This window comes from Gorilla gorilla, chromosome 7 (assembly GCF_029281585.2).
Source record: "Gorilla gorilla gorilla isolate KB3781 chromosome 7, NHGRI_mGorGor1-v2.1_pri, whole genome shotgun sequence".
In the NCBI taxonomy this organism is placed as follows: Eukaryota; Metazoa; Chordata; class Mammalia; order Primates; family Hominidae; genus Gorilla; species Gorilla gorilla.
In genome coordinates this window covers 92530486-92557856 of record NC_073231.2, presented here as the reverse complement: position 1 = coordinate 92557856, position 27371 = coordinate 92530486, and the positions used below count along the sequence as shown (strand labels likewise).

The following is a 27371-nucleotide window of genomic DNA, read 5'->3' as shown; positions in this document are numbered from 1 at the left end:
TTCCAGGAGCTCTCCACACATCTCTCCTGGCATTGCTATGAAAGAAGCCAATCTCTGCATCATGTACTTCTGCTTTCATCTCCAGACCCCAGCCACACATCCTGCTATTGAGGCAACGACAAATCAACCTCAGAAACACTGATATTTGTTTTGGGGAGTTGAAGTACCTCTACAATCCCCCTGTCAAACTGGCCTCTTGCTATCCCCTGTTTCATTCCCAATTTACTCATAGCTGGAGAAGTTGCTGACCTAATTGGTCAGAAGCCAAGATATTCATCCACCCCTCTTTAGTAGTGGTTGGGATTGCTTCACCTCAAAGGCAGGAAATCAGGACTTATTTTTCTGTAGGTGTTTCCTTCTGTCATGCAGTAAGTCCATCTGGGCATGAATTACTTCTTAGAGGAAGTCCTCACTCAAGATAGGTAGGTGGGTAAGTAGGCCCACAGCCTGACCTGTGGAAATAGCGTATGTCTCTTCAGCATGTGGTTCCAAAATTTAGATTCAGGGAAAGGTCAGCAGATCTACTTTAGCCTCAAGGCCTATACTAAATATCTCAATAAAACTTTTACAGAGCTCTGCATGCTACACTAAGAAAAATTTCAACTCCTTCATTTGCTTTCTCTTTTTAAACATTTTTACCTTTTACATGATATTCCTAGTGTAAAAGGAAGAAGCCACCACTGAATAGCTGACACAAAAATGGAATTTGCTGCTTTCTTAGCAAGGAAGAGTTGTGCTTGGAAGGTGAAGTCTTCCTGAGAAAAGCAAAGAGATAATCTTATCTAGGGTTTGGCAATACGGAGTTCAAAGAAAATTCATTTTCCCTGGGAAATTTTGAGACATTGCTCCATTAGCTTCTAGTGTTCAGTGTTGTCAATGAGAAATCTGAAGCCAATCTAATGTTTTTATAAGGTTGTTGTTTTTTTCCATCTCTTGAAGCTTTTAGAATTTTTCTTTTTAATTTTAGTGTTCTGAGATTTCTGACAGTGTGCCAGGTTTGAGTTTTCTCTTATTCATTTCACTCACCGCTGGTGACCTCTTTGAATCTGAAGACTTGTACATTTCTTCAGCTCTGCATAATGTTTCCCTACAGTTTCTTTGACTGATTTATCTTCTCTTTTTCCCCTGTTCTCTCCTTTGGGAATTTATACAGGTGTTGTAACTTCTAGATCTATTCTCCATATGCCTTTCTTACCTGATGTAACTTCAGTCCTGTCTTACTTCCCTTGCGTACTTTTACACCTGTTGTCCTGTGCTACGCTCTGGGAGAATTCTTCAACTCATTCTCTCTTCTGTTGTGTTCATTCTGCAGTTTAGCTAATCTCAAATCTTTTTTTGTTGTTTATTTTTGTTTTTTGGATAATTAATTTTTTTCTCTTCACGTCTCTTATCTATTCCCTTTTGCAATAATCTATCCCAATCAACATAGATATACTTTCTTACCTTTATGAAGATATCAAGCTTTTTAAAAATATCATCAGCTTTGTTATTCTGTTTCTTTAGATACTGGGGTTTTTTTTTTTATTTGTTTTCTTCGGTGCTTCTCATAGTAGTGATTTTGTGCAATCGCTTGGTAATTTGGTGTTTGTGTGATCATCTTTGTACTTGATATTGCCCCTGTAACTTGTGTATATCTGTAGTGGACACAGAGCAAAGAGTAGGAGCCGTTTACCTTGGGGGTAGAAGCATTTTATCAGTGTTTTTAAGAAGTATTAGCACATGGTGTTAATAAAAATCAAACCAACTTTTAGTTGTTTTAGGAGTTCTTTTAAACTTCCTACAGACAGTGTCCCCCATTTATTGCCTACACCTGGGGAAGATGAGTCCCACAACCTCCTCTCACTCCACCTCCCCTCCTCACCCCACAACTTGGTATGCCATTGCTGTAGATGATGTTCACTTGACCGTATTCTTTCTACACTATGAGGGAAAACCACTGTCAAGAGTAGTATAAGACCAACTCACTGTCTGGGCATAGAGTCCCCCATTCCTTTTGATTGTTGCCATCCTGCTAAGATACAGCTCTGCTTCTCTAGTCCAAATTCCCTCTCACCGCCTAGAGGAAAATGCTTCTGCACTTATCAACTGAATGCGGGTTTGGTCAAAAAGAGAACAACCTACTTCATTACTCTGAATGCAATTGGTGTGGAATCACCCCAATGGTTGACCACGGCCCCTTCTGACCCCTTGTATTCACTTCCTCCAAGGGTAAAACTCTCTCAGAACCCTCTCACTTTGCAATGAACATCTCCTGTGACTGTTTTGAATGATGGTTTTTTTCATTAACATCAACACTGTTCTGAGCACTTTATAACTGTGAGCATTAAATGAGCTAACATATGAACCCATATGCTTTCTAACTTTCAGAAATGTCTCAAGTTTTCTGGCTTACTGGTGGCAATGTCTTGCTTTCCAGCACTGTAGAGTTTTCACAACATTTTTTTCTGTCATCTCGGGATTTATGGCATTTGGTCTAATATCTTGATCTAATTTTTCACCTGCTTCTTAAAATAGATTTACCCCTTTTTTCTTGATATGTATGTATTCCAGGTTAGTCTACTTAAGCTTCCGTAATGAAATACCACTGACTGAAATATCACAGGCTTAACAAACAGAAGTGTATTTTCTCACAGTTCTGGAGGCTAGGAGTCCAAGATCAAGGTGCTGTCAGGCTCAGTTCTGGTGAAGCCGCCTCTCTTCCTCATAGATGGATAATAGATGGCTGCCTTCTTGCTGTATTTCCATATGGACTTTCCGCTGTGCATGAGATGAAAGAAAGTGCTCTTTAGTGCCTCTTCTTTTTCTTATAAGGACACCAGTCCTGGCCAGACGCGATGGCTCATGCCTGTAATCCCAATAATTTTGGAGGCCAAGGTGGGCGGATCACCTGAGGTTAGGAGTTCAAGACCAGCCTGGCCAACATGGCAAAACTCCATCTCTATTAAAAATACAAAAATTAGCCAGGCATGGTGGTGGGCAACTGTAATCCCAGCTACTTGGGAAGCTGAGACAGGAGAATTGCTCGAATCCAGGAGGCAAATGTTGCAGTGAGCCAAGATTGTGCCACTGCACTCCAGCCTGGGTGACAGAGCAAGACTCCTTTTCAAAAAAAAAAAAAAAAGAAAAAGAAAAGAAAAAGAAAGAAAGAAAGAAAAAGGACACCAATCCTATCAATCCTATCAGATTAGGGCCTTATCCTTATGACTTCATATAACCTTAATTCCTCCCCATAGGTCGTGTCTCCAAATTCAGTCACATTAGGGGTTAGGACTACAACATATGAATTTTGGGGGAACAAAATTTAGCCCACAACACATTCTAATGAAACACGTTTTAAATAAAGAAAACATCAATAAACAAACTAATAAGGAAGAGTATAAACTAAGAAATAAATAAACTAATAAATGTAAGAGTGTGTGTAAAATGAAAGAGAGGAATGTTAACTAAAAAATCTTCAAAGTGAATACAGAATATGATGAGCTTTCCTGGTGCAAAATAAGTGTACAATAAATATTAGTTGAATAAATGAATGAGATGTTCAAAATGCACCTCATAACTTCCCCAAGACACCAATTTTCAGGAACATTATATCAAACATTCTTTGACTCTTTCAGGCTGCTACTCTACAGAGAAAAAATGGTAAAAACACAGTCACCCTACTTGTTAATTTCCTACTCCCAAAAAAATACCTGAAGCCATTGGGGAATTTTAAATGTTTACTGAAATTAAATATATTAGTATTATGACTATGTTTATGATGATATGTTTATTCATTCTTTTTCCAATTGCACTTAGATTTTGGAAGGGTTGCCATTGGTTATATGTGTTGATTTTTGTGTATATAGGCAGGTATGTGTACATATGGGTGTATAATATAAATTCACAATCTATGAAATTTTTTTTGTTGTTACTTTAGCCTTAAAATGGTTGACTAACTTTAAACAGGGTTAGGTACCATTACATTTTTGGGACAATAGAATATGATTCGCTAGTAACAAAAATAAACAACAGAGACACACCTCCAGCACTTCCAGATTAACAAAAGAAATGCTCTAGAGAGTAGACGGCTAACATGGGGTGTGGAAACAAGTGTTGGAACCATACATGCATTGCAGCATATTCTACACAGATCATGAATAAGTTAGGAAATTGTGCATCATAACATCCATATGTACATTACCATATGTACAAACTGATGTGTGCAAACAATACCATAATGCACAAGTGAAATGTGATAAACAACTCAAAATCTTCACAGCATTTAGAGGTGAATGTGAAAAGGGAGTGAAGTGAGACTTGGTTGAGTTATAGCTATACTTTCCCAAATTTGCCTAAAATGTATAGGCTTTATGGTAGACTGCCACATACTTTGGCAAAAAATCATAATTTTGTGCTATTTTCACTCAGAAATGTATCCCCACGAAAAATACTCATGTATTTAAAGTGAGATTTTTTTCAGATGTAAATTTTGAGGGCAGCTGTATGAATTTATCATTAATTATTGCCTAAACATGGCAAAAGAAAAAGGACCTGCTCCTTTCTCCCCTAAAAACTTCCCAAATTAGAATACAATACTCTTCGCCTAATTCCTGCCTGTTATTCAACAAGATAGAAATAGTGGGTTTTAAAAAAATTGAACCAACTGGGATTTTTGAGAAATGAGTTAAGTCACTGAAAAATGAATTAATTCTTAATTAAGAATTAAAAGGAATCTAGCAAAGTTTGCAAAAGAAAATAATGAATAGAAATTCAAAATACTATTTAGAGAACAAACACAAGAGTCTACATACCTGTTTCACAAAATACTTGTTAAGACAAATGGGGAGAAAATGACAAAATTTGATGGCATTACATAACTCCCTAACCAATGTTCTTAAAGATGACCAGTGAACTCTTACTTGCCCCTATCCTACTCACTTTATGTGCAGCATAAGATGCCACTGACTTCCTTTTTCAAACTCTTACCTTCCCTGATTTTTTGTGGCATTTTTCTCTTTTAGATCTATCTCTCTAATTGCTACTTCTCAGTTCCTTTTCTTATGCTATGCCGTAAATGTCAGTAAATTCCAAGGTTGTGACTTCCCAATTTTTCTTGTTCTATGCAGGCTTTTACTGGTAATCTCATCCACTATATCATTCCCACCACATCCTCTAGACAGGTGATTTCAACCTAGTTCAATATCTACCCCGCAGTCCTCCCTTCCGATTTCCAGACCTAAATTCTCAACTGCTTGCTGTACCAAATGTATTGAAAGAGACCTTGATTCTTAACTTACGACTCAAGTTTCACGTTTACTGAACTGAATGTATTGCTATTTCTCTTACAACTTATGCTTCCATATGAATTGTCCATATGTTATCATAATTATCTGCTTTGCTAACTCTGTTAGTTTCCTAAGACTGCCATAACAAATTACCACAAACTGGGTGGCTTAAAACAACAGATATTTATTTTCTCGCAGTTCTGGAGGCTAGAAGCCTGAATTCAAGGTTGGTCCTTTTGAAAGAGCTGAGGGAGAATTTGTTCCATGCTCTCTCTCCTAGCTTTTGGTGATCGCCAACAATCCTTTGTGTTTTCTGACTTAGCAATGTAGTGCTCCAATTTCTGCCACTGTTGTCACATGGCATTCTCCTTGCGTCTCTTCTTTGTCTTCAACTAGGCTTTTTTAAAAAAAATTCATACTCTTCTGATTTATTCATCATCAGTGTACCTGAGAGACTCGGCAAACATAAATTAACTATATGTAAATTACTATATTCATGAGCAGATGCAAAAATAGGAAAGGCAGCGTTACTGGCTTGTAGTTGATAGGCCACTCCAGCACTTAGGCTTCTTATAAAGACCCCAGTCACTGGATTGAGGGCCCACCGTACTCCGGTATGGCTTCACCTTAACTTAAATAGTTAAATCTATAAAGACTCGATTTTAAAATAAGGTCACATTCTGAGGTTCCAGGTGGACATAAATGTTGGCAGAATATTATTCAATGTAGTACAATGACCAAACATGGAATTCCATACTCTGACATTAACCCACATATTTTAAGTTGATTATCTCCCTTCTTCAAGTCACACTTCCTCCTTACTGCAACTAATTATCTTCTTTCTTTTTTCAATTATTTTTCCAAAGCATAGCTAATCATGTCCCTCTTCTGCTTAGAATTCTGCCATGGTTCCCCATCAACCTCAACTGACCATTCAAGCCAAATTTTAGGTCACTTGGGATCTTACGTTAAAATGTTTGAGCCTTTATTGTATTCTATTAGGCAGCAATGAACACCCCTTTTCTAAAGCTGTTTCCTTTGCCTTGAATACCTTCCCTTTATGTTATCAAAGTGCTGTCCATCCTTCACGATTCAACTAGGAAACCATCTCTGCTGTGAACTCACCACAGATCACCACCCACTCATGTTACCATGCTCATCAAAATTAGTCATCTCTCCATGTTATACTAAAGCAGCCATCTTAAACTAGAGAATATGTTATCCCTGCATGCACGTCAAAACTTTCTTAGAGTCCTAACAAACACAGATAGTTTTAAAAGAACCAATTTCAAGATCCACATCTTATAAATGTTCTCTTTCTTAAAACTAATAATATTGAGTGCAGCTGCAGACCAGGTGTTTTTCTTTCCTATCTTCCCTTTCACAGTGGACTTCCCCGCAACCCCACCACTTTACCCCAAAAAACAAAAAACTTAACTCGCCTCACCCATTCCAATCTTACTAGCATTGCCCTAGAGGGTAAAAACTTCTGTAACCCTAATTGTTAATTATACAATTTTTTTTGGCCTGTGCCTCTGACTGAATTTAAAGAAATAAGGAAACTACTATAGTTCTTTTCTTTTTCATCAGCTTTTTAAAAAATGAGTTTCCCTTGTACCTTTATCAAAAAAAGTCACAAATTTTATTCCAACAATAACCAATCCTTTATTCTTTCATAGAGATATATAAATAAAATTTTAGGCCATCTTTTGTGACTCACATCTGCAATCCCAGTACTTTGGGAGGCTGAGGCAGGAGCTCCTACTTAAAGACCAGCCTGGGCAACAAAGCAAGACCCCATCTCTAGAAAAAATAAATAAATTAGCAAGGCATGATGGCACACACCTTTTGCCAGCTACACAGGAGGCTGAGGTGGGAAGATTGCTTGAGCTCAGGAGTTTATGGCCTCAGTAAGCTATGATGGTGACAGAGTGAGACCCCATCTCTAGAACAGAACAGAATAGAATAGAATAGGAAGACAACATCCAATATGAGTTTCCTCCTATGTTTATCAAAATTTGTAGAATTGGCCGGGGACGGTGGCTCACAACAGTAATCCCAGTGCTTTGGGAGGCCAAGGCAGGAAGATTGCTTGAGCCCAGGAGTTTGAGACCAGCTTGAGCAACCTGGTGAAACCTCATGTCTACAGACTCACACACAAAAGAAATGCCGGCACTCTGGGAGGCCGAGGAAGGTGGATCACGTGAGGTCAGGAGTTCTAGACCAGCCTGATGAAACTCTGTGTCTAATTTAAAAAATACAAAAATTAGCCAGGTGTGGTGGTGGGCACTTGTAACCCCAGCTACTCAGGAGGGTGAGGCAGCAGAATTGCTTGAACCTGGAAGGCAGAGGTTGCAGTGAGCCGAGATTGCACCACTGCTTTCCAGCCTGGGTGACAGAGCAAGACCCTGTCTCAACAACAACAACAAAAAAAAGAGAAAAGAAAGAAATATTAGCCAGGTGTGGTGTTGCACACCTGTAGTCCCAGCAACCCAAGAGGCTGAGGTGGGAGGATGGCTTGAGCCCAGGGAAGTCAAGGCTGCCGTGAGCTATGATTGTACCACTGCACTCCAACCTGGGCAGCAGAGCAAGACCCTATCTCACACACACACACAAAAGTTGAATTGTAAGATATTTTTACCGTTTACCAAAACTTTCATCATGGAATTAGGAATAATTCTTTAAAAAGCATAAAATTGGTAATATAAACAAGAAATAGCAAACAGAGCTCAGATGAAGCATAGTTACCTAAGGCAAAACCATTGGTTCTTTCTTTTATCCCTTTTGGGTTTTATCTCATGATGTATGTTTCTTCCTCTCTATTTGCCTTTCCTGTTCCATAACAAAATTACCGAAAGAAAAATACATTCATGGCTTCCATATGTATATAGGCAGAGGAGAATGGCAAGGATCCTAGAAAAGAAGCTGGAGAAAGACAAGAAGATGAAATAAAATGACATCATAATGTTCCAGCTAACATAAAGACAAAAATGCATAGTAGTTAAAATATAGATATGTATTTGATATGCTTGCATTCTTTTTCATGTGAATTTCAGCATTTTAACCATGAGGTGGGTTTGCACAAAGTATATTACAAAGTAATATAACTAAATGGCAATTATATGGTCAATTAGGGCTTATAGATAATTCAGGGAAAGAAAAAATATTCTCCTCAGATCTTGGGACACTGGAGAGTTTGACAGTTTGAATACCTGACTTTATAGTTAATGATTCACCAACATTCAACATAGCTTTTTATATATATTTTAAAGCACTCAGGCACATCAACTAAGGTCAAACAAATTGTTAAAAGTAGTGGGTGTATTTACTCAATAAGCATTTATTAAAAACCTACTTTGTGCTGATCTTATGGAGTATGAAGAAAAGACATAGTTCCTTGCTTTGAGAATCTTATAGTCTATGATGATGTTATACACATAAATCACTTCAAATATTCCATAATCACTGATGAACACCAAGTTCTTATTGTCAGAACTGTATTTCTGAATGTCTCCTGAATATCATAGACAAGGTTTTATCACACAAGGTCCTACAAACACCTCAAACTGAAGATACACACACAAAAAAATTTTTTCATGCCGCTACTTCATACAAACATCTGCTTCCTGAATTCCTATTTATATTGATGTCATCTTCATGAGTCTAGTCTCTTGCAATAGAAACTTAGTCATTCTTGATTTCTTCTTTGAATTTTCCAAAAGCTCCACTACAGCTCATTAACCTATCCTCTCACTATTGCTAATTTTCCAAAGTTCAAAGCTGTCTGCTCAGGCCTTTTGTCTGCTTAATACCCTGCATTGGCTCTCTTTGCCCACTGCTTAATGTCTAAACTCCTCAATAGATCACATGGGACCATCATAACCTGACTTCACTCACCTTTCATTTCCAGACCCAACCACCATCACTCCTGCCACCCTCTGCCACCTGGCCCCCTACACACACACAAATATACTCTGTTCCAATCACACCAAAATCTGCTGAACATGACATGTTCTTTCATACCTTTGAACATATCAATCTCCATGCCTAAAAGACAGTCTATCATTTATCTGTCAAAGATAAGCTAGTCCCTTAAGACAGTGTACTTCCTCTACAAAGCCCCTCCTTGACACCCCAGGCTAAGTTCAGTGTGGAGCAAAGTACTTTGCACATGTTTTTATTATTTACCATTAGCTATGGATTGACATCCTTGTTTCCCCCATTAAACTATGAACAACTATCGGGACTGACACTGTCTAACTTATATTTCTATTTGCAGTACATAAAGTAGAAACTCAGTAACTGCTTGATGGATGAATAAACTTCTAAGCACACCTTTAAGAAGGAATCAGTGAAATTGTATCTATGACAACAAGTCTTAATCAGGAAAAAAGTTATTCTGGCTTTATGGACCTAGTGTCCACCTATTTCTGAACTGTTTAAGATGAATCTGAACTATGTTCACTGCCCCTTGGTCTCTACCATCCTTAAGTAGGCTTTTATATGTCCTAATGTGACATATTTGGAGATCTTGATTCTGAGACAGGACCGTTTACCTTTGAAAGAAGTATAAATTGTACCATGATAATAAGAAGGTAAGAGAGAAAAACATGGATAGTCTGGGAACCTGTAAACATTTATAGATGTGATATATTTGTGGGCCATGTAGGGAAGGGGTTCATGGAGAGGGGCTCATACTCAATACTGAGATTTTCTTAAGTGGAATCTACAAGTTACCCAGATGCGCTGTGAACCCCATGGGCTGCCACTTGGAGGTGAGATGGGAAGGGCAGATATGAGGAGAAGAGTATGGATGGAGCCTACATGGGCTCATGTAGACCCAATGTCAGACATTGGAAGGAAGATAGACAGTGAGAGCTCTGAGAGAAATCTGTGAAGAAGCTCAGGTCTTGATGAAGTATCCTAATGTCTACTCTACGCTCCATGCTAGGCTGTTTGTGTATTTTCTCAGAAAGGAAGTTCATTGGTTGGGGACGGTGGCTCAAGCCTGTAATCCTAGCACTTTGGGAGGCCGGGACAGGCGGATCACCTGAGGTCAGGGGTTCAAGACCAGCCTGGCCAACAAGGTGAGACCCAGTCTCTACCAAAAATACAAAAATTAGCTAGGCGTGGTGGCACGCACCTGTAGTCATAGCTACTTGGGAGGCTGCGGCATGAGAATTGCTTGAACCTGGGAGGCAGAGATTGCAGTGAGCCAAGATCACACCACTGCACTCCAGCCTGGGCGACAATGTGAGACTCAATCAAAACAAACAAACAAAAAATCAAAAGGAAGTTCATTGAAGCACAGCAGCTACATTATTTTTCTATTGCCACATAACAAATTACCACATACTTAAGTGATTTAAAACAACACCCAAAAATAAAAGTTGAAGATATAACAAATAAATAAAATTAAATTAAAAACCACCCAGCTATTAGCAAATGGGTCCAAATCAGAAGTCTGAGTGGGCTCAACTGGGTTCTTGGCTTCAGGTCTCACAAGGCTGAAATCAAGGTGTTGGCCAGGCCAGACTAGGCTCTCACTGGGAGGTTGTGGTGAAGAATTTACTTCCAAGTTCATTCAGGTTATTGGCAAAATCAGTTCCCGCAGTTGTACCTCTGAAGTCCCTGTTTTCTTGTGAACGGCTAGCCAGGAATCACTCTCAGCCTCCTAGAGGCCTCATGAAATTCTAACCAGGTGACCCTCTTCTTCACTATCAGCCATGTAGGATTTCTTTCAAGTAAAATCTCCCTTGTACTTCAAATCTCTGCCTTCTTGCTGTGTCAGCAGCTGGAGAAACTCTACTTTTAAAGGCCTGGTATGATTAGATCAGGCCCACCTATATAATCTCCTTATCAACTGTGCCACATAACATGGACTACTGATGGGAATAAAACCACCATATTTATTGTCCCTGGGATTATGCAGGCACATATACCAAGGGGCATGGAATCTTGGGGCCATCTTAGGCTTCTGCCTGCCCCACCATATGTAGCTTTACTTGTCCTAGTGATACAATGTAATAACAGAATCACTGTCATCAAGATCCAATATGGTCAAGAGTTACCATTTGCTATTTGAGGATTCTAATTTTTTTAATAACAAATCTGTATTCCACCAGCACTGTTTCCATTAAACCTAATGTTTGAATTGTGCTATTCAATTACAAAAAAGGGGAAGTTAATAATCTTGAATATATAAGGAAGGTGAAAAGATTTAATCTTTCCCTTATATCTATTTCTTCATGGGCCCATCTCTATTGCCATTTTTTTCTCATTTAGCCCACAAAACAAACTGCCTGCAGCTCCTGTTATAAATGAGTATGCTGATGCCCAGCTACACAACCTGGTGAAAAGAATGCGTCAAAGAACAGCCCTTTACAAGAAAAAGTTGGTAGAGGGAGATCTCTCCTCACCCGAAGCCAGCCCACAAACTGGTAAGCATTGCTCCCTCCAAGTACTGGGAAGAAAGAAGTGATGAGGGGACCTGTGTTTTGCAGATGTTTTAGTTTGGATCTCCCAAAAGCAGACCCTGAGAAAATGATTTACGTACAGTTTATTTTGAGAGTGATCCAGGAAGGTACGAGTGGTGAGACAGAGGAGAAAGTTAAGACAGTACAGATGGGTTAATAAGAGGATCACTGGCGGGCGCAGTGGCTCACACCTGGCGGGGTGCAGTGGCTCACACCTATAATCCCAGCACTTTGGGAGACCAAGACAGGAGGATTGCTTGAGCCTAGGAGTTTGAAACCAGCCTGGGCAGCATAGTGAGGCCCTATCTCTTACAATTTTTTTTTATTAAAAAAAAGAAAAAAAATAAGAGGATCACTGCTCTGCCATTGGGGCTTTATCCAGCTGAAAAACTGTGTGGATCATACTTGAAAATTACTTGAATGGAAGAGGAGGAAACTGGTTGGTGCTGGAGCTTGATACTGTTACCTCCCCAGCACTTTCAGTAAACCTGCTGGAGGAAATCCTCCGACAGATGCAGGGAAGCCTCCTACAGGTGACCTCCAGGCTCAGGATATATGTGTAGGACACAAACAGTATCTTCTATAACAAATTTTATTGTAAATATTTAAAATATCCATATTATGCAAAGTACATATTATAAAAACACAGGAATATTACCTGGATATCCAAGAGAGCAAAGGACATCAACAAACCAATCAAGTAAGGGGAGGGACTATTATCAACCACGCTAATAATTACAAAAATGTGTGTATGAAAAATTAATTGGCCAGGCGTAGTGGCTCATGCCTGTAATCCTAGCCCTTTGGGAGGCCGAGGCGGGCAGATCACGAGGTCAGGAGAGCAAGACCATCCTGGCCAACATGGTGAAACCCTGTCTCTACTAAAATACAAAAAATCAGCCAGGCGTGGTGGCGCGTGCCTGTAGTACCAGCTACTCGGGAGGCTGAGGCAGGGGAATCGCTTGAACCCAGGAGGCAGAGGTTGCAGTGAGCCAAGACTGCGCCACTGCACTCCAGCCTGGCGACAGAGCAAGACTCCGAAAAAAAAAAAAAATCAGTATGATAATATAGAGCACAAAAGTAATACATACTATAATTACATCTATGTAAAATATTTATATACATACAGGAAAAGAATAGAACAAAGCTTTGTTGTTTAACACATAAATGCAAATCAAGTTGATAATTACATGGGATGGAGTTGAGATTCCTTGTAGTTCTGTATAAGAGAATGTGGGTTTTCAAAATAAACTGTGTATTGTATAACAGTTTCTTTTTAAACAGAAGAGGCTAAAAGAAATCATAGTTATTATACTTTGATAAAGATATATTGAAAAGAATATTGTGTGTGACATGTGTGAGGGTAAAGAAGCACCAAACCAAAACCTGTGGAATGATGTACATTTGCAGTGTTTCGGATCTCTGGCTTTATTGATGCTCCAAAGTATGTGAAAATCAAGCTTGTATTTAAAATACTCTATTTGTAACACCTTTGTGACACCTTATTTGTGAGCTTTAAACCTGTTACATATTTCCAAATTTCAGTGTTTTCATTACCTGTATATTTTCATAAATGTTACTATTTTATTTTGTTTTTATTGTATACTTTAAGATATACAACATGATTTGTTTTCTTTTTTAATGTGAGAATGTCTTTATTTTATACTCAACATTTTTATTTGAGACATAGTTTAAAAACTGTAAAATCCACAAATATTAAGTGTATAGCTCAATTATTTTAACATATTCTTTTTTCATTTTTTTAAATTTATTTCCTGTAACATTGGAGTTACAATGAGTTTTTAAAGCCAATTCCAGACACTATATTTCATCCATAAATATTTCAGTGTAGACAAACATTTTATTTATATGTTTATTTAATCTTATTTTATTCTTTTAATGGCAGGGTCTTGCTCTGTCACCCAGGCTGGAGTGCAGTGGCACAGTCATAGCTGACCGCCGCCTCTAACTCTTGGGCTTAAATGATCCTCTTGCCTCAGCCTTCAGAGGAGCTGGGACTACAGGCATGCACCACCATGCCTGGATAATTTTTACACATGAATAGTCCTGTTGCATCACCATCACCACCCTCCAAGATAAAGGACATTTCCCTCACTAGAGAAAACTTCCGGTCTCCCCAGGTGACAAAGCCCCCTTGCCAAGGTAAACACTATCCTGAATTTTGTCATCATTTAGTAGTTTTTCCTGTTCTTTTTTTTTTTGTAAAAATTTATTAACATTTATTTATTTTAAAAATTGTTTTTCCTTTAATTTTTTACATTGACATATTTTTTCTTTATACAAACACACACACACAGTGAAATAAATGTCACTATTTTAAATGTCAGGAAGGTTTTGTTTCATCTGTCGGTGTCAAAAGAGGAAGATTCATAAATGTTCCGACTTTAAGAAATTCAAGTTTTTTGGATTTTTTTATACTGTAAGTTCTGGGATAGATGTGCAGGACATGCAGGTTTGTTACAAAGGTATACATGGGCTATGGTGGTTTGCTGCACCCATCATCCCATCATCTACATTAGGTATTTTTCCTAATGCTATCCCTCCCCTTGTCCCCCACCCCCTGATAGGCCCCACTGTGTGATGTTCCCCTCCTTGTCCCCATATGTTCTCATTGTTCAACTCCCACTTATGAGTGAGAACATGCGGTGTTTGGTTAAGAAATTCAAGTTTTTAACTAAGCTAACTTAACCTCTTCAAATGTTTCATCTTTTTTTTTTTCCTATGAAGCAAAGCCCACAGCTGTACCACCAGTAAAAGAAAGCGATGATAAGCCAACAGAAGAACATTACTATAGGCTGTTGTGTTTCAAAGTCAAGAAGATGCCTTTAACAGAGTACTTAAAGCGACTTAAACTTCCAAACAGCATAGATTCATACACAGGTATTATCAAAGGGTGAACTATCATAGTGGGAGGGCTGGCTATCACCAAGAAACCCTGTGACTCAAAGTCACAGATAGCTTCTATTTTCCTTACTTCATATTCTCAATCTAACTAGGAAGCAGAATTTAAATTATATAACCTGCAAAGGATCATTTGCCCATCTTTGGTGAAGACAAGAAATACAATATTCCTGCTTATATTTAAAAGGCAGTCCAGATCCTCTCCTGCCCCTAATTACCTTTGAAAAGAAGGCCCAAAGCACTCCGCAATATGTGCACTGACACACTCACACATCATTATAAAGTGTCAGTCTTCTTCCATGGCTTCACATTGTTGATTATTCTAATTGAACAAATCCTTTCCTGCAGCCTCCCATAGGCAGAGAAGGGCTATGTGTGAAGGGACATGGACTACGTTAATGGGCTGACCCTCTGCCCTCCCATTCGGTGCCATACTCCTTCTGGCAGGATGTGGCCTTTCTGCCACCTGCCCTGGGCAATCAATCTTGCAACTTAACTACTGAGGAACTAAAGATCTGTGGCTGCAGTGATGTCTGTGCAAAGTCCTTCCAACTTTTCTTGAAATTCTCGTTTCCTGATCCAAATAGTACAGTTACCTGTGTGGACAGACTCAGAGGGGCCACTTCTTAAGGAGACTGGAAGGAAACTCTCCACTTTCGGAAGAGGTGATAAGATCATTTAACATCTCTTGTAAAGCCCGGAGCCTCACAGTCCAGAGGCAGAATGGTGTTGAATGTTTAATAGAGCCTCCTATGGCAAATTGCTCTCTAGAGGGTAGTGCCCCAACCTCCCCAAACTAAGCAACAGAATTCTCTCTGTGTTTGTTCTATGTCATTTGGATTGCACCACTTGCTGTTTTTCCAGATCGACTCTATCTCCTGTGGCTCTTGCTTGTCACTCTTGCCTATAACTGGAACTGCTGGTTTATACCACTGCGCCTCGTCTTCCCATATCAAACCACAGACAACATACACTACTGGCTTATTGCGGACATCATATGTGATATCATCTACCTTTATGATATGCTATTTATCCAGCCCAGACTCCAGTTTGTAAGAGGAGGAGACATAATAGTAAGTGGGGTTCGGGGAAGGCAGAAACTGAAATGTGAATAACATCTAATTGGGCTACAAAAAGTAACAGAATTGTTTTATTTAATGGTTGACTGGCTATCTGCATGGATAATTGCAAGAAGTCATGAGCAATAATAACAAGAAAACAATTATAAAACAGCCATTGAGTGTTCACAATGTGCTGGAGAACATGCATCTCCCTGTACCTTAGTTTCCTCATATTTAAAGTGAAAATAACAAAAACACCATCATAATATTGATGGAAAGATTAAATAAGTTGAGGCCTGTGAAGTGCCTAGATTGTGTCTGGTGCCTAGTGAATGAGTATTAAATGTCAGCTAGCATTATTGTTCTAGTTAACTTATTTATAATACTTCCCTTAATCCTTTCAATGACACTATGAAAAAGATGTAATTAGCCCCATTTACAAATGAGGAAACTGAGGTTTAGAGAGGGAGGTTATTTGCTTAAAGCCCAAAGCTAGATAGTAGCTGAGCCAGGATCCTAACCCAGGCCTTGCCTCTACAATCACGCAGGTTCAGGTTAGTAAGTGTTTCAGAATTTGACAATACTTGAGCATACAAAGAGAGTGCCAAGTCTGAAATGTTGAAACTATACACATATTTTACCTAAATAATGTTTTTTAAATGGATCAATTATCAATACCAAAAGAAGAAACCATTTAATATATATTCCTCTGGTAATCAAGCCTCAAACAGTCTGTGAAGCAGTTGTTTTCTATCACATTACAGTCTACCATTCACCTCAATACTTTAAAAAATAAGATAGGTATTATTTCACTCATTAGAACCTACTCAACCTTCTTAGGAGACAGCCTGGTGTTGTGAGGAAGTACTAGGCTGTAATATTTTAGGACACGGACTGTGCCTTGTTTATCTTTGTGTAGTAGGAACCAGGTGAAGTGCCTCCATGTAGTAGAGAAATCAAGCACAGGGTTTTAGGCCTGGACACTTTGGGAAAACCTAACTTAGGAAGCAAAGCTTTCATTACCCTTTTTTTCCCCAATTTTTATTTTATATTCAGGAGATACACACACAGGTTTGTTACCTGGATATCTTGGGTGATGCTGAGGTTTGGGGTACGATTGGCCCAGGTACTGGACATAGTACCCAATAATTAGGTTTTCTGCCCTCCCCCACTTCCTCCCTGCATTCCTCCTCCCTCTAGTCATCCCCAGTTTCTATTGCTCTGATCTTTACGTCCATAAGTATCCAATGTTTCGCTTATGAGTGAAAACATGCTGTATTTGTTTTTCTGTTCCTGCATTAATTTGCTTAAGACAAGGGCCTCCAGCTGCATCCATGTTCCTGCAAAGGACATGATCTCGTTCCATGGTGTATATGTGCCACATTCTCTTTATTCAGTCCACTGTTAGTGGGTACTTAGAATGATTTCATGTCTTTGCTATTGTGAATAACGCTGCGATGTGCATGCAGGTGCATGTGTCTTTTTGTTAGAAGGATTTGTCTTCTTTTGGATATATACCCAGTAATGGGATTGCTGGGTCAAATGGTAGGTCTGTTTTAAGTTTTTTGAGAAATCTCCAAGTTGATTTCCACAGTGGCTGAACTAATTTACCCTCCTACCAACAGTTTATAAGTGATGCCTTTTGTCTGCAGCCTTTGCCAGCATCAGCTGTTTTTTGACTTTTTAGTAATAGCCATTCTGACTTGTATGAGATGGTATCTCACTGTGGTTTTGATTTGCATTCCTCTGATGATTAGTGATGTGGAGCATTTTTTCACTTGTTTTTTGGCCATTATATGGTCATGACCATTTTAATCAATATAGATTCACCGCACTGTCCAATATGGTGACCACTAGGCAAATACATCCATTCAAATTTAAATTTGAATTAGTTACAATTAAATACCATTAAAAATTCAGGTTTCTCAGCCACATTGTTCATATTTTCAGAACTCAACAACCTTGTGTCTGGTGGACAGCACAGAAGATTTCCACCATTGCAAAATATACTATTATTCAGTGTGGTAAGAGAATGAAAGAGCAATGAGCCGTCCATATCTCCATCAATACAGCCAAACCACAGAGAGGTAGCCACACCCCTCACAGATAGGGCAAATCACAAGTACGTAGAACACCTCCACTGGTGTTTTGTTTTTGAATGAATATGGCATCTACAGGTCTATCTTTTTATTCTTTACTTGCCAAATTCATCACATCCTATTTCTCATGATCAAATGCAGTGCCCTTCCTAAGAAATTAGCATTCTTACCCTTAGGAGAAATTATCTTCTCCTGGATTTATTCTCAGTGTTGAGGAAAGTTTATTGTCAATCCAATCAATCTAAGAAACAGAAAAATGTGTTTTCACAAGCACAAACCCAAGTCTTATAACCACTACCCCAAGCCCCTTCCCCAGCTAACTAGAAGGATGCTACCTTTCCAACTGTGGCCAATGTGCCATCCTCCTCCCAAGGCTCAGCAAGGGCTGCACAGAACATGCCCTCCAATATCACAATAGGAAGAGCAGACTGACTGCCTATATGGCATCTTAGGTCCATGTCGAATTTTGAAGAAGATAGTTAGGTCGCTTAATCTCCTTAATATTTTCTGTTGAATCTTCAGAAGGTCTTAAATTATCAAAAAGCTGAAAGGAATAGCTTTGAATATTTTTTTCTTCCTTAAAATAATTGTCATTTTCTGGGAAGTGTTTTCTATATTTGAAATCTTTCCTAGAAAGAAATACTAAAGGCAAAAGCCAAAGCTGTGCCAAAAGTCTATTCAAAAAATTCCTTGTGCAGACTTTAGAGCATTAGTTAAATCACCAGCACCATCCCCAGAGCAACCTGGCAGCTTGATGAATGGTGATGATGGTGTACAAATAAGAAGTAAACAACAACAAAAGGAACACTAATTTCAACCTCCATTAGACTCACAAGGGGGGAGAAAATCAATGTTTGACAAATGGAAAATGACAAAATCAGTAAAGGGAGACTTTTATTTTCAATTTTCTAAGAGGCTTTTGTACACAATGAAGTGTTAAAACCAAGAAAAATAACCGGTAAAAAACACACTCAACAGGCTCTATTTAAAATGCATTATCATAAGCTACAAATATAGAGCAGGAAATGATTGCTTTGTTTGTTCAAAAGAAGTTTAATGGTTTCTTTAATTTAGAGTAAGTAGCTGCAGCCTTTGAAACTTGACTACATTTTGGTAAGAAGACTATGCACATTGAGTACCCAACCTGAAGGTCTCATATTTAGCTATCCATGCTACCATTGGTAACACCACTGAATCATTCATTCAAGAGACATTTATTAAATACTTACAGTTGCTAGGTAGATACATCTACTTAATTTATTAAATAAATGCACCATAACTGGAGGATGGAAATATGAATTCCCCAAGGCCTTGAAGGAAAATAAGCAAGTAACAGACAACAGATTGAGGTGCTAACAGCTACAATAGAAACCAGAAGGCCTTACAAGTTTTTCACAGCATTTATTTATAAAATCTTGCTCCTAAAAGTGGTGCTACAAAGATAACAGAATTTTGAAACACAGTCAAACAAAAAGTCTCTTGTATGTAATTTCCTTTATAGATAGCAGAAATTGAGTTGGAAATGACAGTGAAGATTATTTAGATAAGAGACACATCCACAACCCTTTGCTAAACCTACCAATCACAAAATTCACAGAAATCCTCAGTGTCATCTAGTTACAATGTCAATTAGGCCTTCCTTTATAATCAACTGCTTTTGGTACTTAATCCTCTCAATTGCTCTTTATAAACCAATCTGAAGAAAACCACTCCCTTCTCTGTGTTTCCTACACTTTACTCATAATTCTGTTATTTAATTGTATTAAATATCGATTAGGCTAATTATGAAGTAGTAGAAACCAACAGTCTGGGGTCAAATTTCACTTCTGAAATTTGCTAATAGCATTAACTTGAAGAAACTAAACTTACCCTTTTATTGAATACAATCTTTTTTGTCCCCTAAAATGGGAATAGTCGTACTGTTGCAGGACTTTTCCTTAGTTCAGCTAAAGACAGGGTCCTTGGCTCTCCCATGGCCATGAAAATTTAGGCTCGGAGACGGTTTGAAGGGTGACTGAAGCAGGGCTTTATTGTGTGAAAAGTTTTAAAAAGGGGGGAAACAGGGATCCTCCACAAGGCCAGAGCCCCCTGCTAGAGTGCTTCGTGCCCACTGTTCAAATTCCAGGTTCCACACAGGAAGAGGAGGGGCCAGGCTCCTCCCTATTGCAAATGTAGCAAACTTTCCAAGGCTCCACCTCAGTGGGCAGGCTGGTTGGAGTTTCTCCAGCAACCCCCTCCCACCTGGCTATCTCAGTACCCACCTCATAAACCTATTATGAAGACTGAATAAGATACCTAGCTCAGGGTCTGGCATATAGAAAATACACAGTTGATTATCTAATGAATTAAATGAATGGTTGTCCACACACTTCATTTTTCCCTCTTGTCTCCTATTTGTCTATGTATCTCTCTTTCTTACCTGAGGATAAGTTTCTTGAGAGTAGGGACAGTATTCGATTCACTTATTTATCTATCCTAGGAACTTAGAGTATACTCAAGAAATGTTTGAAGGAGTGAATGAATGATAATCTCAGTTCGAGGATTTTATTTCCTTGAATAATTATTTAATCTGCATTATAATTGTTTCAGGTAATATTATTTTAAAATACTTCTTCCATCTGTCCTGTGTAAAATTATGAAGTTTCTATGAATTGTTTATCAGAAGGAGTGAATACGGGTTGCGGTGTGCGGCTTGGCGCAGGCTCACAAAGAGCTGCAGTGGCGCCCCATGCTCAGCCTTGCGGACTGAGTTGGCGGCGGCGGGACGGGGACAGCCCCGCACCCTCGCAGCCCTGCACCTGGGCCAGTCTCCTGAATATTTACACATTGCCGAATCTCCTGTGGACAAGACACCACAGAGGCCAGGACTGTTCCATGATGGGTTGAGCCTCTTCTTGTGCCTAGAGATTCCAAGAATCCTATCCATCTTTTTCACCAATATGGTTTGTGGACTGTGATGACCCAAATCTGACATCAGTTCTGGAACGTCCAGAAGATACTAAGAACAACAATTACCTTCGTCAGCAATTGAAGTGGTTGATATGCGAACTCTGCAGATTATATAACCTTCCTAAGCACCTGGATGTTTGAGATGCTAGATCAACCACTACGCATGGGTCAGAATGGGAAAATAGAAGTGACTTCAGAAGAAGAGGAAGAAGAGAAGGCTGGAGATATAAAATACTTAAATCACTGTAAGATGAAGGAAGAAGAACTTATTAGTGGGAAAAAGTTGGAGGATGAAGGAATTGAAAAAGAAAATTTGGCAACATTAGAGAAAATTAGGAAGACTCAAAGTCAAGGCCATTTAAATGTGATGTGGTGTTTGGGTCAGTGCAAGTTTCAGATAGACTTATGAAAGAGCTCAGGGACGTATGCAGATCATGGAGTTATAAAACATAAAACAGGTCTGCTGGAATTTCTTTGTCCTCTTCCTGATAGAGAATTAACTCTTACATGATTTTTATCTTCTGGCAAAAGCAAAGCAATATTGCTTGAAAAGGATTTATTCAGTGGAACTCGTAAATGACAGTACATGACTGGCATGTTGAACTGCAGAAGGTCGACCCTGATAGTCTTTTGCACAATGATCTTCAGATCATAAAAGAAAAAGAAAGCATAGAATATATTTTGTTTAACATGTCTTTTAAGAAGCTGTTGTGGTTGTCAACTGGGTTGTCATCCTAAAGTATGAATCTGTTATATATTGACTGAAGTTGCTAATGGCTACATTTTTACTGACTCATATGGGGGAATGAATGAAGAACCAAGGCCAAACACAAAACACAAAAAAACCCAGGAAAGTAGAACTTTAGGGAGGAGGTGATCTGAGAGGTAAATGGCTGAAATTCTATTGGATTTGTGTTTCTGGACCATGGCTCCTAACACCAGAAAGAAGGGCCTTTTCTGGGGTAGGAGTATTTCTTAAGAGGCCTGGGAAGAATGTTATTGCCTTGAGCTAACTGGCCTTATGAAGAGGACCTTAAACTGAATTGCCAAGTTATTAGTATTGGTATTCATAGACTTTGGAGGGTAGCAGGACAATTTTCCATTTTATCCTCCATTTGTTCGAGTGGTGTTACCTGTTCTCTCAGGAGGATATGTATTGGATGGGGGAGCACTGTGTATGGAACTTCTCACAAAACAGGGCTGTAGCTGTGCCTACACAAAAGAATTGGTCATTATGCAGATAAATGCCATCTTAGTCAGAGGCAAAGCCAGAGTGCAGTTTGGAGCTAATAAGAATCAATATAATCTAGCAAGAGCCCAACAATCCTATAATTCCATTGTACAGATGCATGAGAAAAATCGTCCCTCTGGACATGCTGCCACCTGGCCATGCTTCCTTTCCCTTTCATCTTTCTCATTGACCAATGGGCTTGGAGCATTGAGGCCACACCCTATTCTGCGTTCTAGTGTGGCCCTGGTTAACTCTCCTCTGGATCAGTTGCACATCTGCCCGGTAGATGACTGGATGTGTTTAGCAGTGGTTGCCAGGATTGTGCTGATATGGCCCCAACCCCACCTCCCACCCTGCCTGTGATGTCTGAAGAAACCCTACAGAGCAAATTGGCTGTGGCCAAGAAAACATTGAGAGAATATCAGCATATAAACAACTCTGGTGTAGGTACAAGAGCAAAAAAGGAGAAAATGAAAAATGGCAGCAATCCTGAGACAACCACTTCTGGTGGTTGCCATTCACCTGAGGATACATGCAAAGACCATGCTTTCTCCCCTACAACTGTCTGCTCATGACACCATGTTAGCTGGTGGTGTCTCTTCCCCTGGTGCCAGTCTCACTAGCATGGCGGCACCTCAGAATCATGATGCTGACATTGGTCCCAATCTCATGGATGAAACCAAGACTTTCTCATTGATCAAGAGCCCAGGACAACTCTTCAACAGCTCAATGGTCTTGCCTCTAAGTCTACATCCTTTGTCAGGCCCTGCATCATCTGCTAACCTGAAGGATCTGGAGAAACAACAAAACCAAGAAATTCTGGATCAACTGGAAGAAGAAAAGAAAGCAAGCAACTGAAAGCAGGGAGCCAAAGGCAGTGGTTACAGGTTCAAATTCAGACCATAGAGATCCTCATGTCCGAGAAGGCAGAGTTATGGACAGCCCTGTATTACACTCAGCATGCTGCCAGGCAGTTTGAAGGAGAGTCAAAGGATCTGGCCAGCTGCCTGCAGTATTCCTGGCGCATGTGGGAGAGTTGGAGTGGGCTCTCTCTGCTGTCTCGACATAGCAGAAGAAGACACAAGTACAACAAAGAGTTAACCAAGGAGAGAGATGCCCTCAGGCTGGAGTTATATGAGGATCTGAAGCCACAGAACTCAGAATTAGAAGAGAAATTTGAGTCCTAGTGACAAAGAAGTCAGGAATCCAGCTCAACTTGGAGGATCTGCAAAAGAAGCTGGAGAGGGCCAAGCTCCTGCTTCAATAGTCCTCAAGCCAGTGTGAACCCCCTGATGCTAACCAGCAGTTACAGCAGGCCATGGAGGAGCAGGCACAGCTGGAAGCACACCTGGGGCAGGTTATGGAGTTGCTGAAACAGCTACAGATGGAGAAAGATCAATATACTGAAAATCTGAAAGGAGGGAGGGCCATGTGGTAGCAGAGGATGCAGCCAATGTCAGAGCAGGTGCACACATTGAGGGAGGAGAAGGAGCACAGCATGACTCGGGTACAGGAGCTGGAGACCAGCTTGGCCAAACTGAGGGAACAGATCGCTGAACCCCTGCTCCTGGAGCCCCCAGCAGGGCCCTCTGAGGTGGAGCAGCAGCTATAAGTGGAGGCTGAGCACCTGCGGAAGGAGCTGGAGGGTCTGGCAGGACAGCTCCAAACCCAGCTGCAAGACAATGAGGGCTTGAGTCGCCTGAACCAAGAGCAGGAGGAGAGGCTGCTGGAGCTAGAGCAGAAGGCTGAGCTCTCGGAGGAGCAGGTGGACGTGCACAGGCAAACCCTGGACACCATGCAGAATGACCTCACCACCATCATTCATGCAGTCTTCCAGAACGGTGAGCTCAAAGAGCAGCTGGCCAAGTTGCAGACTGGCTTCATGAAGCTGAACAATGAGAACATGGAGATCACCAGCACACCACAGTTGGAGCAGCACATCAAGAAGGAGCCGAGTGAGAAGCTGGGCAAGCTGAAGGAGATGGTAGAGCTGAAGAGCCAAGAGGCTCAGAGTCTTCAGCAGTAGTGAGATCAGTACCTGGGTCACCTGCAGCAGTACATGGCCACCTATCAGCAGGTGCCCTATGAGAAGGAGCTCCACAAGCAGTTACTGATGCAGACCCAGCTCATAGACCAGCTGCAGCAGGAGGAAGCTCAGGGCAAAGTCGTGGCCAAGATGGCCTGCCAAGTGTTGCAGGAGACCCAGGAGCACCTGGAAGCTACCAGCCAGCAGAAGTAGCAGCTACAGGCCCAGCTGACCCTCTTGGCTCTCCATGGGGAAGGAGATGGACTGGACAGTGAGGAGGAGGTGCTTCCGCTCATGCCAAGCATCCCGGAGGAACTGGAGAGTTGGGAGGCCATGGTGGCATTTTTAAACTCAGCTGTGGCCAGTGCCGAGGAGAAGCAGGCATGGCCACGTGGGCAGCTGAAGGAGCAAAGGGTGAGCTGTCAGTGTCTGGCTCACCTGGTGGCCTCAGTCCAGAAGGAGCCAGAGGCAGCAGCCCTAGTCCCAGGGACTGGAGGCGATTCTGTGTGTGGGGAGGCCCACCGGGCCCTGCAGGGGGCCAGGGAGAAGCTGCAGAGCCACTTTATGGAGCTCATGCAGGAGAAGGTGGACCTGAAGGAGCAGATAGAAATACTGGAACGTCGCTGCATCCAGCTGTCTGGAGAGACAGACATCATCAGTGAGTGGGAGGCCAGGGCATGGCAGGGGGAGCTGCACGGTGGTCAGAGGGGTCCCAGCGTCTGAACCCTGTCCTCCCGCAGGAAAGCACATCACACTGTACCAGAGCTAGAGGGCAGTGCTGAAGATGTGGCACCAGAAGTAATACATCAGCAGCCTGGCCCAGGACAAGGAGGAGATGAAGGTGAAGCTGCTGGAGCTGCTGGAGCTGCAGGAGCTGGTGTTGCGGCTTGTGGGCAACCACAACAAGTGGCATGGCAAATTCCTGGCAGCTGCCAAGAACCCTGTTGATGAGCCCGCTCCAGGTGCCCCAGCTCCCACAGGAGCTCGGGGCTGCCAACAAACAGGGTGATCTTTGCAAGATGAGCCTCGCCCACAGCGTGGAGCCTGCACAAGAAGAGGCCAGGGAGGGTTCTCCCCATGACAATCCCACTGCACAGCAGATTATGCAACTGCTTCCTGAGATGCAGAACCCCCAGGAGCACCCAGGCTTGGGCAGCAATCCCTGCATTCCATTTTTCTATCATGCTGACAAGAAATGAGGTGAAGATCACCGTCATCTAAAAGCCGGCCACTGTCAGCAAAGCTTGGAGAAGTGGGGCCAGAGGCTCCCTCCCCACCAGGTCCTTACCACCCCTTCCCAGTCACCCTGTTATGCTTAGAGGAGCAAGGTAAGACCCCTGTGTGATGGGGGGAGACAAACAAGTGCAGACCCTTTGCCACCTTGGCCAGGGCTAAGTCCTTAATTTCTGGATGATTATTGTTGTTATTTAAGAGCCAGAGGCTCATAGAGTTGATTTATTTGGAGGAGGCCTGGTGGCCTCCCTGATGGCCTGACTCACTAAAGCAACTTTTCCCTCATGGGGGCTCCCATCTTCTTACTCAGAGAGGCAGCTGAGGCAGGACAATGGGGCTAAATGTAGACCAGGCAAGAGAACAGGCTGCTGGGGGTGGCTCCCCTTCCCCAGTGTACATATTCTATCTGTGTAACATTTTGTATATTCCAGGGTAGGGCCACCCCCTGTATCATACATAGAGGAGGTTGAAGCTGGTACATGGGGAGGAGGTTCTAGTAATTATTTGGGGCTGGGAAATTTCTTTATTGATAGTACGGGACAGAGAAGGGAGGCAAGGATGGGGTCATGGTGCCCTGGTGATGCAACTTCTGTTTATTTTGCTTTTTATTTTGGAATAAATGGATTTAGCCATTTTGGTTGGGGGGGTAGGAGCGGAAAGAAGAGGTGAATACTAAGTAAATATACTAACACCTGAGTAGATCTTCTTCAAAAGCTATCTATTGGAAAAGGATTTAGGTGCAATTAGCATATCCTTCCTAAAGTAAGCCTCCCCTGAAGAAATGTCGCTGGTATAATGGTGAGGCTTAAAAGAGGGAGACAGAATTAAGTGGGGTGACATTTTAAAAATAAGTACCTAATTGTTACCGGTAAGCATGCTGATCCTCATAAGGCTAATGATGCCAAGTTTATTTACTGCTCTAAAGAAGATAGATTTTAAAATCACTAAATCACATTTCATTTAATCTAGCAAGTTTTAGTTGCATTTACATTATTCAATCATAGAATCATAGACAACCTTGAAAGTAAACAGACAAATATGCTAAGAACATTCTTCCTGAGTGCAGGGTGGAGGTAGTATTTTAACTTAACTGTCTAGCACTTGATATCTATCTGGCTGTCCCATATAAACTTTGAGGGAAGTGACTGATTTTACTCTTGTGGTACATGATTTATAACACTATTTATTTGAAACTGTATCTATGTCTACCCGTGGCTCAGTAAGCCATTTTGTTTCACAGTAAAAATCATTAAATGAGCATGTCATATATTTCTGTAAAATTTAGTACGTGTATATGAGTAAAAATTATAGCCAAAAAAGTCAGTAGTGTGGGGAGTAACTAGGGAGTTGACTAACCAATCTTTAACATTGCTCAAGCAGCAGTTTAAAACTTCCAGACAGCCTGAATGATAATTGTTAGAAGACGCTACTTCTGTGTGTCCAAGTTGTAATGCTTTGGTCAACTAATTAAAAGCCCTTAGAAAATCCTTTACTACATATAAGTGAAACATACAAGTCCAATATTACATTAATTATTTTAGGTCTGAATATTAACAAATGCCACTGTAGTCATCTATCACTTGTCACACATTTATTGAACACCTACTGTGTGTTAGACACTGTGTTAGGAACTGAGGAAATAGAGGACAAAGATTGGACCCTACTCTCTTACATAGCTCAGACTGTCTAGGACAGACCGACAAAAGAAAAATGGTGGGATTTTATGTTGTGAGTCATGAAAAGGCATGCCTAGGGTGCTATAAGGCTCAGAGAAAACCATCTGACAGAGAAGACCCTTAGTCCAAATCTTGAAGGATGAGTTGGAGTTACCTGCACCTTTTTCCTCCACAAGAAAAAAAGAAAAATATGTTCTGAGCTCTGGGACAGCACGGGCAAAGGCATCACTCTGATGCATTTGAGGAAATGCTGAACAGAGTGGGTTCTGTTTCTGGGATGCTCCGGGAAGCGAGTGGAATACAGAAAGTAGAGCTTTGTATACCCTGAAAAGGTGCTTGCACTTTTTTCCTTAAAATCATGTGGAGTTGCAGGATTTGACATAAATGAGGATTTGGTGATCTGATTTAGAGGTCATCTGGCTGCCACTGTAGAA

The 27371-nt window shown here is 40.8% G+C and overlaps 1 protein-coding gene and 2 pseudogenes across 1 annotated transcript in view; all 3 read left to right on the top strand.

Annotated features, from left to right (window-relative positions):
• CNGB3 (cyclic nucleotide gated channel subunit beta 3) overlaps nucleotides 1-27371 on the top strand; it is a 170822-nt gene that overhangs the window by 62292 nt on the left and 81159 nt on the right. Inside the window, exons 4-6 of the mRNA XM_004047247.5 lie at nucleotides 11550-11704; nucleotides 14489-14641; nucleotides 15527-15735. Coding sequence (XP_004047295.5) covers nucleotides 11550-11704; nucleotides 14489-14641; nucleotides 15527-15735 — 517 coding nt within the window. The remainder of the gene's footprint in view (nucleotides 1-11549; nucleotides 11705-14488; nucleotides 14642-15526; nucleotides 15736-27371) is intronic.
• On the top strand, nucleotides 17181-22288 carry LOC109027911 (ubiquitin-conjugating enzyme E2 Q2-like; annotated as a pseudogene).
• On the top strand, nucleotides 22336-25249 carry LOC109027910 (golgin subfamily A member 2-like; annotated as a pseudogene).